The 17,982-nt window shown below is 37.9% G+C and overlaps 1 protein-coding gene across 7 annotated transcripts in view; it reads right to left on the bottom strand.

The window, feature by feature from the left end:
• LOC116905663 (neurexin-3) overlaps positions 1 to 17,982 on the bottom strand; it is a 793,437-nt gene that overhangs the window by 164,762 nt on the left and 610,693 nt on the right. For 6 of the 7 annotated variants that reach the window (XM_032908632.1, XM_032908638.1, XM_032908637.1 and 3 more), the window contains one exon: positions 13,491 to 13,517. The exons of the other annotated variant lie outside the window; for it this stretch is intronic. In XM_032908632.1, the coding sequence (XP_032764523.1) occupies positions 13,491 to 13,517 (27 nt within the window). The remainder of the gene's footprint in view (positions 1 to 13,490; positions 13,518 to 17,982) is intronic. 7 annotated transcript variants of the gene reach the window in all.

The raw sequence follows: 17,982 nt of genomic DNA, 5'->3' as shown, positions 1-17,982 counted from the left end.
AAGAGCACCAGTGGGCTTGGGTGCCTATTTTAAATACTAGGATAGGAAGTATATGGTTGGGAGCTAGGCTGCTATTCATTTTCCTCTTCGTTGAATGACATTACAGCTCTTACCATTAATAATGGGGCCTCAGGGAAACTACCCCAGGACCACAACCTAATTATTAGCAGAGCAAATTCAACAGACCCTGAGGCTCAGCCATTGCCCTGTACAATACTGCCATCCAAGCTGCGAGCGCTGTTTGGTTTTCATTTTGTTATTTTTCTGACTCATCTGCATTTTTAAAGGATCAGTTTGGATCTTGTAAACATCTATAAAAATGATACAAGAACAGATAGTTTTCTATTTAAGATGGATAAGACACAAAACTTACACATATAACATGTACAGAAAAATACTAAGAATGAGTTATGCTTAACAGTTGATTATATAAATATAAATGAATGTCCTACTCTATATCTGACCCTCAATATTTATACAAATACCCAGTCTTTGAGAGAAAGATGAATCAGATGGTTTTGAAATTATATTTCCTAATATGTGTATAACGGTAGCTTTGCAACATACGAGGGCTTAGGAAGAAATTCTGAAAACAGATTTCTTTTCAGAGATTGGACAAATATCTGTAAATGGTTATCTATGGTGTTTTCATCTGCTTTGCTGTGGTTTCATATTTAGTGCATTTGGGATAAGTCTCCTTATACTAAGAAATCTTCATAGGTTGATCCTGTGGTCCAGTTTCAAGACATTAAATTTATGCTTAGCTGTTGATTAAATAAATGTACATTAATGTCCTACTCTATATCTGATCCAGCACTGGTCAGGGAAAATGAAATAATTAGTCCATCTTCCCAGGTCAGGAAGCACCAAGAGATGGTTTCAGATACACAGGGAAGTAAATAAAGCAATGGCTATGCAGTGACAGTTCTGAGATGTGCCCAGTACTGTGAGACCTTACAGATAGAAAATGCTTGACTTGTTAAGGCAGTAAAAAGACCTCTGCAGGTGGTTCCACTCAGCTTGATTGCCATGGAAGGATAATAGATAGTTTCTAGGCAGATACGTATGGGATTGGTATATGCAGTGTATAAAGTAGAGCATGGATATGAGAAAGGGAGATAAGAGTGCTCAGGGAACTGGGGAAACCCAAAACCTGCTGGCAAAGACAAAAGCACTAGGGTACGATGGAAAGAGACAAGAGACCAGAATACCCACGTTATTAAAAGATGCTCAATAAGCCGGATGTAGATCGCTCCTGAGAGACACAGCCAGAATACAGCAAATACAGAGGCAAATGCCAGCAGCAAACCACTGAACTGAGAATAGGACCCTCGTTGAAGGAATCAGAGAAAGAACTGGAAGAGCTTGAAGGGCTCGAGACCCCATATGTACAACAATGCCAAGCAACCAGAGCTTCCAGGGACTAAGCCACTACCTGAAGACTATACATGGACTGACCCTGGACTCTGACCTCATAGGTAGCAATGAATATCCTAGTAAGAGCACCAGTGGAAGGGGAAGCCCTGGGTCCTGCTAAGACTGAACCCCCAGTGAACTAGACTGTCGGAGGGAGGGCGGCAATGGGGGGAGGGTGGGGAGGGGAACACCCATAAGGAAGGGGGGAGGGAGGGGGATGTTTGCCCGGAAACCGGGAAAGGGAATAACACTCGAAATGTATATAATATTCAAGTTAATAAAAAAAAAAAGATGCTCAATAAAGCATCTGGTTCAACAGCTTTCTAGGCTACCTCTCTTAATGTAGTCTATAAGCCTCCATGGTAATTCCTAATTCAGTCTCTAGCCTCCTACACCCCAAGTTTATAGAAATAAACACTGACTTAGAGGCGAGATATGAATTACAATAGAACACTAATATAAATATAGAATGCTACAGCCAGCTAAGAATGAGTCTAGATGGGTCAAGGTTTCAGAAGGACAAATGAAAGAAACAGGATTTAACAGTGAATGATTGGATGCCTATTCTATAATACTCATTATTGGTAATTATCTGTCATTCATTGAATTTTACATTCCCATATTAATAGCCAAGATAGTAGAAAGGAAGGAAGGTTATGAAACAAACAAACACAGTCAGAGGATAGGATAAGAATATGTCCTGTTTCTAAAAGGAAGATAATGTGCTACTCTATGAAACTGTGATAAACAATTAAACATGAGAATGTAAGCCAAACCCTTATTACAGGTTTTGACATGCACAAAACAATGACTGCTATTAGTTTTTTTATACAATCAGTAAAATCTGTGAGTTCCACGTAATTTAAGAAACGATACACAGGTGATCAAAGTTTAAGTTCCCTTCACGTGGACTTAGCATCCAATTATGCTGTGGCAAAGAAGTCAAAGCCCACAGGACATATTGGTGAAGGAGAAAGAATGGTGTAATATCTTCAGGTTCAATTTCCATTCCATTGAAATGTTAATCACAATTTTCCTGCATGTGCACAGGTGTGTTTAAAAAAATATGTAGGCATATGAATAACCAAACCATAAAGAAATACGTGAGCATTTTAACTCTGCTGCTAATAATAACTAATATGCTGGGTGATTCACTATCTAACTTTAAAAAAAATTTCTGGCTATCTCTAAGTTTCTCTTTTGAACTGGTGGTTTATCCAAAGGCTTTGCTTGTCCACAGCAGTGACCAGTGAAGCTAAGCATTTCACTATTGGCAGCTCTACCTACACAATGGGAGGTTGCTTGTAGTTTGGTCATCACACTGAGGGGTGGCCACTCTTTCACCTGGAGTTGCTACACCAATCAGGTTTTCCTTTATCCAACCTCCTCTGTGTTTTCTCTGTCTCTTTAGGAAAGGAAAGCTGTGAGCGTTCTCTATGACAAGAAAACCACATACAGGTAACATGCATTGCCTTTACCGCTCCGGCTTTTCAGTTTCTAACCGCTTGCTTTTATTACACCTGGAGAGGACTTGCTCCCTGTTTGCTGCTGTAGACTTTATCTTTCCCACACTTGTTTTGCACCAATTGTTTTGCTGTCATCGCCTAAATTTCAGAACTCACTTTCATTCCACTCCTGGTAAAAATCATGCCGCCTCCAGCATTTGGTCTGCTTGTGGGTTTTATGTTTGTTTGGTAGGATCTTTGAAGTATTTGCTTGTTGGTGTGTGTATTGGTTTTGGGTTTTTTTTTTCTTCTAATTCTGAGGGGGAAATGTGTCATTGTAAAAGCTTACTTTAAGTGACAAGCAGATACTCATTTAAAATAAATACAAAAATTACAAAGACTCATGCTTGCCATTTGTCATCTGAGACCTCCAGCGATACCCTGGCTCCCATGGGCCCACAATTCTTCATCTGCGTATGTTGATATTAAGTATGCGCCCCAGAGGCTAAGGGGACTCTTGAACTCACAGTCGCTTGAAATGTTTTGCCTTAGAGCACATGGTTTCTCTTACAGATTTCTTCCCTTTTGGATGCACATGCAATGGTTCCTCGACCATTCAGATTAATGAACATGGATTATTGTAACTGTGCACCACCCCTCTTGCTTAAATACATGCTCTTGATTTTCCTTTTCTAGAGGTCTGCCATTCAGTAGACTACAGCTCTGTGGTAGACAGAGAGTAAAAGGATTGTGAATGGAAGCATAGTAATTTTGTTTCCAGATAGCACATAATCAAATGTTCTCAGAAATAGCCCAATTTCCAGAAGAAATTGTGTACGTGTGCTTGGAAGATTCTTTTCAGTAATTTACAACAAAAACTAAGCAACTCCTAATTTTTAATAAACTCTGTTAAACGCTATGTGATTCCAGTTACTTAGACAGTAGAATAACCAGAAAAGAGTATTTCACTACTTATTAAATGTGTAAGTGTAAATATTTCACAGTCTCTCTCTCTCTGTGTGTGTGTGTGTTAGATGCATTTGCACATGCACACCTGTCATACTCAGAAGCCAGCTGGTGGATTTCAAACCCTGGTCCTCATGATTGTGTAGCAAGCTCTTTGAACTAATGAACAATCGTTCTGTCAAATTATGCCATTTCTTTTAGAACTAGCATTGTTTAGTCTGTAAATTTCCTTCTCAGGTTGATCCTGAAACTGAAAACTAAATTGATTAAGCTTTTCAGAGTCAATAAGCAAACTTCTGTTTGTGGCTAATGGCTCCAGGAAGCCTAGATTTCAAATTATAATCTTCTATTTAGTGAGATTTAGTAAAACATGATTATATACATACACACATGTATGTATATATATAGTTTACATGTACATATTTCATATGTATGCACATATGATCTAATTAAAGCAAAATTCTAGCTTTGGCTACATTTATCTCACTACCAAATGGAAATGAAGGGTTTTGTTTGATAAGATTAGCTCTCGTGAATGGTCATTGTATAGTTTATATCTCGTTAATTATTAAGCAGCCAAACTATATTCAAAAGGTAAACTGAGGTTTAGTAAGACATTAAAGTTCACCTGAGGAACTAGTGAGTCATGAATCAGGAATTCAAACTCAGAAGTGGCTAAGGAGCTCTGCTTAAGGAATAGAGGGGATTCATTTTATAGAACAGAGAAAGAAAAAACAGGGAGAGACCCTGTGATTGATTAATTATATGCTTTATTAGGTCTATCGCATTGGAAAGTCAGTTAAATAGGTTACTGGATACTTCTCATACATTGGATTTACATTTTGACATATTAAAGTATAGCTTTTGTAAAAATATATAAGAAACAACTCAGTATTTGCTCGTTCATTTATAATGCCTACCTTGCTTTGTCTGACCACAAATTCCTCAAACCTAATCTCAGTCTAAGTTTACTTTAATGTCCCCTAGTCTTCAAAATAGAATTTGTGCCCAACACTGGTGCTTACTGAACTTACCACTCCCAAATCTAACTGTGATAGTTAAACAAAATGCATGAGAATACATAAGCACTCAAGAGGTAGAAAAAGCAGTAATAGCATTTTGGCTCTAAATTACATGTGTTGGAAAGGTGAGTAGGCATACTGTTTGCACAGCTTCAAGCAAGAGCTCATAGAATGATGTTCAAGTCAAAGCTAAGAAACAAGAACAAGGGGAGGTAGACACAGCTCAGTGAAGAGCTTCATGCCTCTAAATGGACAGTGCACTTACAATGTGAAAGAAGAACCTATTTTATTTAACTGCATGTCATATTTTCACCGTGGAAAAAGATCTCTGAGAGACTGCAGATAGATGAATCTGATCTCCACCTTCTCTAAGGGAAACAAGGAATGCTAGGGGTGGGGCAAGGAAATTGACAAGGACAATCCTCAGTCTATAAGAATTTCTTCTGTGTTTTGCTGGAAAGTCCACAATTAAAAGGTATAAATCTGGCATTCATATAGAAATAGATCAACATGAATAAAAGTTTTAATGCTTTGTTTGATTAAATTGATAGTTTATGTAAAAAGCAGGCAAGTACTATATCCTAACTGCTTGGTTCATTGGTCACAGTAGAACAGTCTTCAATTTAAAAAGATAGCTTGCCTTCTTTGAAGATATTCAGATAAGAGAGTTCCACTAGGTTACATCTTATTATTCAATAACTCTTCTCATCTTGTTTATTCTTATGGCTTGTAATTTCACCAAAGTCTAGTGTCTTTTTCTCCTTTGTCATTACTTTGGCTTTAGATGAGACAAAAAATTCTAGCAAGCCGCTCACCCACAGTGTCTCTGTAAACTCACATTTCATCTACTTTCTTACTAGGTATGTAATCCTAATTCTTATATTTTTCTAAATTCCGTATGAATTGTGGGTGTTGACATATCCTTCCAAGAATACTGCTGTGTGTTAAATGCTCAATGTACACAAAAGATAATTCTCTACACCCTTGATCTCAGGGAAGAATTAAATACCATAGCAAAAGCATCATTGATTAAAGGTGACCAGTGAAACTTTCTTGTCCCTTTGTTAATGTCTGGTTAGACATGTTCTCAAAGGATATCTCTAGGAGTTGAAATAAATGGTATTGTAGTTATCATTGTTAAATTGACATTCATTTTCTCCTTTTCCTGAGAACCATGTGAGTATCTGATAACAAACAGCCACCTGTCCTGCTGATGTATATAATTTTAATCATGCAGCAGGCTGGGTATGATGATCTTACATGTTTACTCATCATGCCATGTTTCAACAAGCTGATTGATTCTGAAATAAGACTATAAAAATACCCTTCTCAAAGAGAGCTAATCCTTTTTCTCACTGTTGTCCACACAAACTTGATGATTTTCAAAGCCACAACAAAGAGTATATCCTGAGATCAAAGCAGGCATATTTTTTCTTATCCAGAAATCAACACTTTTGTCTCAAAAAAAAAAAGTTCTTATGTCTCTAACTTTATTTTGTTTTAACTTTGTTTATATTACATAAAATTTAGATTTGTAGAAATTAAAGCAAAACTTTTCTAGTCCGATCAATGAATTTTAAAGACAATATTCTTAGTTTAAAACACTATTAAGCTTTTATTAAAATGATACCACAGTCTCCCAAACAAATGCAGAAGAACTTGCATTTCTATTAGCTTTTATTAGCTCTGATTGAACAGCAAGTATCTGTCTGACATAATATGCAGTGAAGAAGAAATCTCAATGTAGTTTAAAGAGAGCCTCCTTTAATACTTTATTTAGTTCCTTTATTGATGGTAAGTCCAATGGTGGTTCTAGAAGTGTTAGAAGTGTTTGGCAAAAGTAATTGCCTGGAAAAAATAAGAATAACTCTTGTATAGCTATCTGCTAAGCAGTTAACAAATCCGACTTAAGGACCCATTGCTATCCATTTCCAAACACGCGAAACTGCCAATAGAACATCTTTCCACTTGAGACACTATGACAGCTTCTATCATCATTACCACCACCATTTCTTGTGCATGTTAGCTATGTGTCACCTGTTTTTACTCAGAAGGGTACTATAACATTTCCATTTTATAAGAGAGAAAATTGGGACTTGAAGAGAGTCTTCCAAAGGTTCATAGATGGATGACTCATGAGAAAAGCAGGTATTGACTTCAGCTATTTGGATCCGGGTCCCTCCTCACATTAAATTGCCCCTCTTGGTTGACATTCTAACAAAGGTCAACATTAATATAGAAAAAGACAAACTTTGATGAGTTGATGCTGTAATACCTTCATTAACATATACAGCTATAGCAGAGTGGTAATAAAATACTTCAGGTAACAGTGGTCATCAAAACATTAAATGGCAATGGTCTCTATGCGTAACTGAAGACATGAAGAATTAAAGAGAAGAATCTATAGGTAACAGTAAGCTGTCATTTTTGTATATTATACCCTTTGAAAAGCTATTTGCAATTAATGAGTAATAGTTTTATACTATGGAACAGTATGCAAAGATAAGGAAAAATAGGCAATCACATAGTAATTACATGTGTGTTTACTCCCTACTGGAGTGCCTTTCAACATGTACAATCTACTGATGTTCTGGCCTAGCAATTCAACTTGTAAAGATTTACCCAAGAGACGTTATTGTAGATGTAAGGAAAGACTACATTTTTTTTTATTTTTTGTAGTAATAAAGGAGTGAAAAATTACCAACTTATATTAGTAGTCTAGACCATTAAAAACAGAACATTATAAAATTCTATATCTCCTCAAATGTTGTATTATATGATTATTGAAAAGAATAAATAAAATTTCAATATTCTTCCATGGACTGTTTTCTGTCTTCGCTATTTTCTTATTGTTACAACAAAATGTCTGATAAAAAGCAATGTACAAAATGAAGGATCTCTATTTTCTTCCTGCAGGGAAGGCATGAGGTGTGAGGCAGCTGACTGCATTGTGTTCTTAGTCAGGAGAGAAGAGATAAATGCTGGTGCTCAGCTCACTCCTGTGATTTTTCTGCTAATCCAATCTTTGAGGAGGCACTGCCTAACTTAAGTATAAACATTTTCTTCTCAGTTAATTCACGCTTAAAATTTTTTCATAGACATGTACAGAAGTTTGGTCCCTGGGTAATTCTAGATCTTGTCAAATTACCGTGATAAGTGTTAACCACATAGAATCCCTTAGAAAATGTATCATATTTGAAAATAATATGTGGAAAACTGTTATTATTTGAGTCCAAGACATATCAAGAGTAAATATAATTACAAGTCTATGAAGGAATATGTATGAAATTTGGTATTTCTCACTGTCTTTGAGGAAGGGAATGAGTGGCTATGATCAAAGTCAGAAAAGAGAATTTTTATTGCCAATGTCTTTTATTCCATATATGTCTTTAAAGTACTTAGAAGTAAAACCAATTTTACTTTTATTTTTTTTTAAAGTTTGGCTATTATCATTTCTTATAAAAATGGAAACTTTCCAGCACCATGCACACAGACAGATCAATAAAGCATTATTATGCATGGGATCTTACTTTGTGATTTTCTAATCCACTAAACCTCTAAGATAAGTGGCTGTCTGTGATGAGAATGGACTAAAGACAGTTTCAGAATTTCCTTCCAGAAAAACTTAAGGGTAAAGAATTAGCCTCCAGGAGAGACTGTGACAAGCATGAGTTAAACAGATGAGTGAAATAAAACAGTTCTATGAGTCTCACATAGATCTGGCCAGAGGATAAAATCCCATATTCTGATATTATTATCTCTATGGAGTAAAGAGAATTGGAGAGGTGGATGGGAAGCAAGAGGAAAGGAGGTAAGGAGGAAGTAACAGAAGGAGAGAAAAAGACCAATATCTAGTATAGTAAAATGTACCTTGCTAAGCTACGCTTAAATGAAGCAAGAACTACTCACACACTGTTGACTTTGCCAAAACTATATATGGAGTAGGTGGAGAAAATGAAAGCGGGGAGTTAAGTCAAAACAACAGGTACATAATAAAGAAGGTGATATACGAATGGAAGAAACTCTCCAGCAAACCTGAGTAGTTTTTAGAGCCAGGATGTGAAAGAATGAAACTTTATGGCAAGACTAATGTCATGTACCTGGAAAGCAGACAACCTCAGAAAAGTTCCCCTGTGGCATCCATATTTTTTAGGGCCCACCAGGTATGTCTAAGAAACATGAGCCTATTATAGAAAAATTAATAAGACTTCAAAGCCAAAGTAATTAGAGAGAGGCTGGGGTTTCTACACCTGCCTAAGTAGTGACACACAAGTTCAAAGTTCCTATAGGCCACATCACAGGGCTGTGAACCTGTGAGAGGAGGTTCACGCTGGGAAAACAAAGGCCAAATTGATACCTGTCAATATGCATTCACTACATTTTCTTTAGTGAACACAAAGGTCTAGCATTCATTCATATGTCACTTGGTTTGACATCTTCAGATTTATGGCACAGCTATAATCAAAGTAAAGGTCAGCAAATCATGATCATGCCTCATACTTTCATCACAGCAAACATTCCAATCAATGAGAACATCTTACCTGTTTTCAGAAGGGGGTGCCTCCGGGTTTGTGGACCACCTCAAGCAACCAGAACCATAGCAATAGGCAATTTCCTCCAGAATCCTCCAGATAGCAGCTCTGATTTTGCTAGCAAACTTCCAGGTCAACCTGGAGTTCAGTCCCCCACAATGGCTACCGACTCCATTAGTCTTTTGGATTTTTTTTTAAAAATAGATTCTAAACTGTAATTTTCTTTCTCAAATATCTTCAAACACACTCTTGCCGGATGAATCAAATACAGAGATGAGCTCAATTTAACCAAAGATCTTGTTGTGTGCACTCTGATATGTTGGGTGAGAGTATTGATGATGTAATTCATGGTGTGCTTCCCTAAAAGGATTTGGAAGCCAGAGGCATATCAGAGATACCAAGAAATATACAGTGTGCGAACTGAGTATGAGGTGAAACTCTCAAGATGAAGGAGGCTATGGTTACTGACAGGATGGTCAAAGGAAGCTGGCCAGATGAAAGTTTCATCTCTGCCTCAAGACTTCCCTCATCTTTTTCTGTTTTCATGTTTTCTTTCTATTAAAAATGTCACAGAATCCCTAAGCAATAGCCATTTCCCAGAATACCTTGCAGCAGATAAGTAGGAAATGCACTGCATCCATTATTTTCCCTAAATAACTTTTCTGAGAACCAACAGTCTATACAAGAGATACTAGAAATAATTCTGAACGTGTACTTAGACTTAACTCATTCAATTTGGTGTCTCCTGTAGGAGAATAATCACCCAAGATTGGTTCAAATCTTGAACAATAACGCTCTGTGCCTTCCCCTGAGATGGCAGAGAAAGGAGAGAAAGCTGAGGCTTGGGAAGAAACCTTCTTCCCTCCCCATTGCAGGCTACAAGGTGATGTTATTTTCTATAAAGTGGAACTCTAGTTGACAATTGGGTAAGAAGCAGCAAGAACATGCACTCTTATTAAAGAAACAACTTCCTCTGTCAAATGAGATGAAGCTGTGAATCCTGATGGGAAATCAGCAAGAAGATGATCCAATCACTGGTACATGTTCTCTCTCCAAATTTAGTCGCATAGTTCTCAAGTTCTTTCATACATGTGGCAATAATGTTAAAGATGGATTAGAGAATATAAGCTATACAAAAAATGCCTTTGTTTATTTTTTAATCTCTTAAATGTCCACACATATTACAGGCTTCTACATAATTCGTTATTTTGTTTCCAATTTCAGCCATAACAATGTTTCAACCCTAAAATCTACCTCAGGAAAAAGTGTCACATTTACTTCATGATTCTACATTACTCTATATCTATGTCTGCGTGCTTCTGTACTAACGATACTAGATTTGCTTAAAGAAACTCTTTTATCAATGCCAACTAAACAGAGCTTCCAGGGACTAAGCCACTACCCAAAGACTGACCCTGGACTCTGACCTCATAGGTAGCAATGAATATCCTAGTAAGAGCACCAGTGGAAGGGGAAGCCCTGGGTCCTGCTAAGACTGAACCCCCAGTGAACTAGACTGTTGGGGAGAGGGAAGCAAGGGGGGGAGGGTTGGGAGGGGAACACCCATAAGGAAGGGGAGGGGGAGGGGGATGTTTGCCCGGAAACCTGGAAAGGGAATAACACTCGAAATGTATATAAGAAATACTCAAGTTAATAATAATAAAAAATATAAAAAAAAGAAACTCTTTTATCTTTGAGGCAATTATGGTTCAGCCATTGGACAGTATACTACTACACCGATGGGTTCTGTAAGATTAATTGACAGCATCTTAAGTGATTATCATGAGAATTGAAAAGTAAGACTTCAAATAAAATCCATCCAGCCCTTAAATGAGGACCAGTTATGTACTCCCAATGCTGTGATCAAGTGGCTTGAGAACATACCCTTGCTGCAATATGTTCCTCTCAAGGATGCCCATGGTTCCAAGGAGAAAACACTCTATCAGCTTTTCCCAGCCATGATAATCCTGGTACAAAACACTGGAACCATCCAGGATTAGTCATAAAGGATATATGAAATTGGCTTCATGAGCAAGTGGGGTTGGAACAGAGAAACACCTGTTGATATCTTGATCAAATAACCTTCACTTCTTCTCTTGAAGTAATTCTCAGAAGTCAATGCAGTCTGGGAATGAGACTTTCTACTTCATGTTCAATTTCTATCTAGCCCCTATATGTCAGTTCAAAAGGGAAGGAAAAATCTTCTCATAGGAATGCTATAATTTCCAAAGAAGTCAGACTCAAGTCTGACATATAAGATTCCACATATGAAATGTCCAAAAAAAAATGTGCAGAAAAACGTGTACATCAGTAATTGCCTGGGGCTAAGGGTAGAAGCAGGATTTAAATGCAAATGAACAAGTGAGGAACCTGGTGAGTGATGGCAGTGACCTTAATGTGATGGAGGTGAGGCTTGCACAAATTTATAGACTTAATTTGTAGGCTCTTGATCAGTGACTTCGGGGGATCAAAATTATATCCTTAAATGCTGTTTAAAACAACAAAATCTCTTAAACTTCAGGCTTTGGAAAGAAAGAGTGTTTTAATTAGGCTTTTAGCCATCTAAATAACATGAGAAATTTCTGCCTAATTAGAAATATTTTAACACAGCAAAATAGGACATTGCTTAAAATAACTGTAAGTAATGCCAAGATACGTGTAAAACTTTCTCTGGAGTGTTTGTTTATATGTGTAACTTTTCTTACATTTCCTTGATGTTTTCCTAAAATGTGAAGAACTATGCCTTATTAATTTGTCATACTGATACTACATGTAAGATAAGAAGGCTGATCCAGCTACTATATAATTCTTGTAAGATCTTTTAAGTCAATGAAAGATATGTTCGTTTGTTATTCCCTCTCTGCATTCATTCCTCTAGGAAGACTCTAGTAAAGAAAAGGCCAGAGCCCAGATAACACCATGGTGTAGGATGCTTAAATGCTTGAATTGCTCTTTCAAAATGCTCCAAAGACTATATTCCCTAAATGCAGAATGGAGTCACATCTGGTAAAGAGAAGTATACAGAAGTGATGAAGGCTACTTCCAGACAAGTCAGTGAAGCATACTGTTTAACTACCCAAGATCTCTCCTCTCTGTGGATGCAGAACTGATGTGTTCCAAGGGGTTGGCCTACCTCAAGAAAGAATCCTACAATCTTGACTTGAATTATATCTTTGAAAAGAGTGGTCTGGGAGAGCCATTCAACTGGCACTAGACTTCATCTGAATTAGAAAGAAATCCTTCTGTTGTTTTGAGTCACTGAAATTTTAGGATGCCTTGTTATACAAGGGAGTATTAATTAGACCAGCTGGCATAAGACACAAGAATACTCAGTGAATATTTTCCCTTTTAATCATTATGGCCTATTCTTTCCAGTCCCATCTTTTCTTTGACTTCCTCTTTCCCATCCTCCTCACCTATAGTTAATGTTCACTTTTAAGACAGAGAAAGAGAATGGGATGTTTTCAGCATATATATTCTTAGGATCTTTCTTCAAGAGCTGGGACATTTGAGTGGAAAATAGGGAAAAGGATGAATGGTCATCCTCCTTCAGAGGAAATCGTTGAGTCTTTTTGGTTAAAATGTTGCATCATCTCCAAGAACAGGCTTTTGCCTGCCCCTCTCAAATCCCCTACAGTGATAAATGCCAGGAAAGAAATGTCAGAGTCAGCAGCCACCTCTGGGTCATGAACTTTGCATCTGTTGCATCTGTAGGCTACAATTTGGGGTAGTGGAGAAGTGCATACTGGCTGCTCTCAACTAAGGGTTTTTGTTCACCCCAAGGGTAAGTTCCTAAAGACAACACATTACCATTGTAATTAATTTTCAGATGACTGCGGGATCCACAGACCTTTCCGCCTTTTCTGCACATAGAACAAATGCAAGAAAAGGGGAGAAGGGAGGACCCGCCTCCATCAGAGACACCATACACAAAGACTTATAAACACTACCACCCCAACCCTCAAAATTGTTATCTCTGACTCCCCTCCAAAACCTGTCAAAAAATAAAACAATCCAAATAAAAGCAGCGCTCATAAAACAGTAAACAAAATAAAGTCAGTTTTTCTTTTCTTTTTAAAGAACAAAATGAAACTTGAGGAAAAACTTACTGGAGTTACAGTTTATCCTGATACAGTCTAGATGGGGAAAAATAAATGAAAGATGAAATTGCATCCTTCAAGGTAACAGCTGCAGACATCCAAAAACAATCAGTCCACCCTTCCGGGGACAGACACACGCAAGAAATGTGGCCATTTTATATTTATATATATACATATACAATATGTACAAGATTAAGGGTGGGTGTATATGTACAGTATATTACTTAGTAAAGTTGGATACATATATATATATACACACACACACATATATACACATATGTATAGAGATATATACTGGTATACATATATATCCACAATAGACATCAAGACTAATTTTCTCTCTCTATTTTTTTTTTTTTTTTTTTGGTTTTCAAAAATTCCCTATTCATTTGCATAAAATATTACAGCATTGGGTTTTGAAATGTTAATTTTGTCATATTTCAGAAATTAGAAAAATTCTTCCACCAAATACAGATTATTATAACTTATAATTTATGCCCTTAAACTGATCTTTGAAAGCAATAACGAGAATTTTGAATTAGTGTTCCAAATGTAATTACCAGTCTGGCACATTGTATCATTTTTTTTTTAAAAATATATACCCTTGAAGTTTCACAGGGTAGTATTTAACCCTTTCTCTTTTTCTAAAATCCAGCTCCCTCCACCCTCATTTTAGGTTGGGCCCCAAAGACTGTTGAAATTTGTGTAGGCACACTGGCCATCACCCTTAGACACGAGGAAAGGGTTAACACCACCTGGTCATTTTCTTTCATAAAATGGCCACTTGCAAACAGCTAACCGCACAAACACCCATCACAGATTTTAGAGAGGTGGGGTCAATCAGGTATAGGGTACAAAAAACCCTAGTAGGTTGTTAACAATTGATTGGCTTTCCTGATTGTCATTGGTTCAAAGGCTCCCAGACCAACCCACTCACGAAGCCTATCTCTGTCTTCCTACCCAAATGCCCAGACGAAATGAAGTGTCTAGAGCATTCAGGGAGAAGGCAGGGCAGGTGCGTGTGGAGGAGGTCATGGGTTCCTTTGACATCCTGCCTATTTTACTCTGCAAGTTTGTATCACAACAAGAGAAAAATCCTTTGGTTTGGGTTTTATCTCTTAAATGGGAAACATGGGAAAGAATTGTCTAATTGCCTGCTGACAACCACAACTAGGTATTCTGTGCCAGAGCTCAGAGTAGCTATTGCTTTATTAATTACTGTCTGGCAGTCATAGACACACATGATGGGAATTACTGAGTGGAACCCATGAGAGGCCAGTGGGGAACTGGGCAGCAATGGCTAGAGAAATATCTTGGCAACTGTTACCAAACTGCTCAGATGGACCTCGGGTTGGTTTGGGTTGGGGGAAACTCCACTCAGGATTTATATCACCTCAGAGTTTAAAAGGACAAAGCCAATGATGAAGAAAAAAAGCTATAAGGGAAACATATCAGTGAATAAACTCTTTTTCTGCTTAAGGCTCACCCAATAGTTTTCACAGGACAAGTGTGACATTATGCCACTGTTTGTATTCCACTAAAGTGAGCTATTTTAAGTGGACATGTGAGATAGGAATTAGTGGCAACCAGGCCAGCAGAATAGAACTATGCTCAATCCAGTTAAGAGAAATTTATAACATCCAGTCACCCTGAAGACGGAGGAAGCAGGCAGGTTGCTTTTAATTTTTTATTCATTTTGTTCCCCAGAAGAACATCTCTTGAGAAAAATCTGGGTTTGGTTTCGTGCGGTTAGGTTTGTCATGTGTCGTCAACCGCAACAGAAAAGTGGGAGCAAACAGCCCTGGAGCAATTGGTACGATCACCAGACAGAGGAGGCCATGCCCCTAGCAGGGCTGGGGAGGTGAACAGGCAGGGAGGAGGGGTTGGACTTGTGCTATTCGTAGGCTAACCTCACCCAAAGCTGGAGAAATACCTCTTCCTGACTTATTGAAGAAGAAGGGGAGGAAATATGGGATATGGGTAGACATGCTTAGGAAAAAAGGGAAAAAGGGGTGGACCTAAAGCCACCAACCCAAGGACTGCCATCAAGAAACAGTTTTCCTCTCTGCTTGTGTGAGGCTGAGTATTTCATCTTTAGATGGGAGTCTGGTATAAGGAGAGGCATTTCAGTTTAGCTCACCTTCCTGGGCATGCACATAGATCCATGAAGTTTAAATAGTACATTTAAATCAACATGGTAAAGTTGGGGTTTTCAGGAATGGAAGACAATATGTTTAAGTCATAGTACATTTAATTATTCTATTATTTTACCTAAAGAATAAGTGTTTGATGGGAAAAATACATCCCCAGTATCGTTTCTAGAAATTCTGAGGCTACAGTCTTATTGGTGAGGGCATATATATATATATATATATATATATATATATATATATATGTTTGTGTCTGTGTGTGTCTGTGTGTGTCTGTGTGTGTCTGAGTGTGGTGTGTGTGGACCTATGTACATGTATATGTATATGAAAAAATGAGTGAGCCAGAAGAATGATTTGGGGAAAGCCATGCCCTTGATGTCTATCTTCTGTAGCAGCCAGAATGCTCTCTCTCTGACCAAAAAAAAGTTAGCCCAAGTACATTTGGGTATGTGTGCGTATGTGTACTATTTGTTTTGTTTAGTTCCTCTGGTTTACTTCAGTGAACTGGGAGGAACAATGGCTTTCCATACTGGTGAACTTTGCACTAGACCTGAAGCGATGAGTGCTTCTGTAAGCTGTGTGATTTTCATTTATGCTAAAGCCGTGTTCAGGATGTCTAGAAAAAGAATATCTGGAGAAATCAATTGCGGTTGGCTGAATGCCTAACACTGCTCTTAGAATCTCTAGTGGGAGGGGAAGACTCCCAGAACTATGCTGAGGATGCCAAAGGCTGTATCCTTATCAGTGGCTTTTCTGTAATGTGGCTCAATTAAAACTGAGTACTAAGGCAAAGAGGGATCCCTTGTGTGGATGTTTCAAGGATGACTGTCAAGAATGTTACCATTCAGACAATCCCGTCACTGACCCATAATGTGTAGAGCAAAATATCAACACATAAGGATCTAGCAGTTTAGAGACAGGGGTTCTAATCTCAGCTCTGCTACTAACTCCCTACAGAAGCTTCATGTTTATAAAAGCAAACATTAAAAAAAAACCCACTTTGCTGATTTAAAATAAAGCACAATCTTTGAGATCTTTAAACTTACTTCCATGTCAAAATACTGTTAGTTCCTTTTGTAGTCCACAGGGGACAAATGCTGGTTGATCAACAGCTGGCTTTAAAACTTTTAAACTCATGATACCTGGTGTACAGCACCTTGTGCACTTGCTTAAGTCTACATATTCCTATCTTCAGCAAAGAAAACCTTAGGAAAATTCTAGCCTAATTGGCATGTAGAAGTTATGTCAGAGAAATATATACTAGGTTTTTCTCATAGGAGATCACATAGGTTAGCAAGTTGAATGAATCTGGAATATGTTTCATGTGTGCTGTAGGAGGGGAACAACTTAAAATACAAACACCCAGTGGCTAGCCTGAGCTACTTCAGGCTAGAGAACTTCAGGCTCTCTTTGGCTACAGAATGAGACTTTGCCCAAGGAAGAAAATAGAGGAAGAAAACAAAGTTAGTTTGGGAGAGGCTATGTATGAATGCAAATTGTGCTTGACAATAATTTTCTTCTGTAGTTCACAGAAGGAAAAATGACTGTAAAAATGAAGGAGAAAATGTTTGGGAGACGGAATGCTAAAACCTTTAGACAAATCCTGAATACGGAGACTGTATACAGCACCAGGATTAATGTTTTATTTCCTATGTCAGGCTTGAAAGAAAATTACATAATGCAAAGTCATAGCTGTGATGTGTCATAGCCCCGGGACAGAAGCAAACCACTCTCTTCTTTAGGAAGAGCACTGTGTTCTAATGATGTCGGGACTCTTTCAGTCAGGTTGTGTCAGCACAGAAGGAGCCAGATGGAGGCTGAGCTGACGAGTGTCCAAAGGCAAATGCTGTTCTCTTAGAAGGCTTGGGTCCCAGGTTTGGCCACAGTTTAAAATGGAAAAGCTGTGAATGGTATGTTTCTAAGAATACATTTAGCATCTATGAATTGTGTGTGTGTGTGTGTATTGTGTGTGTGTGTGTGTGTGAGAGAGAGAGAGAGAGAAAGAGAGAGAGAGAGAGAGAGAGAGAGAGAGAGAGAGAGAGAATCTTATATTTCTTTTCCTCATTGCCCATCTTTCAGCCCTTTTCCCTTAGAAGGTGGTGCCTGTCAAGGTTGCCTTCATAACTTCACACAACAGCATTTAATGAGGGAAACAAATTGTCTACTAGAAGACATGGACTCTCTGGGATGCTGTGAGGCTCCTTCTCGCCCATATTTACATATTCCTCTTACTTCAAAGTTGGCCGAGAAGGAAAGATTGTCTTTTCCTTTTCTGGGGTTGAACTACACAGGGTCTCATATTTGGTTTGGTCCTTTATGTCATGCTTTTGGGTGGGCCATTGGTCTCTCTG

This window comes from Rattus rattus, chromosome 7 (genome assembly GCF_011064425.1).
Source record: "Rattus rattus isolate New Zealand chromosome 7, Rrattus_CSIRO_v1, whole genome shotgun sequence".
Classification (NCBI taxonomy): Eukaryota; Metazoa; Chordata; class Mammalia; order Rodentia; family Muridae; genus Rattus; species Rattus rattus.
This window is presented reverse-complemented; position numbering and strand designations above follow the sequence as displayed.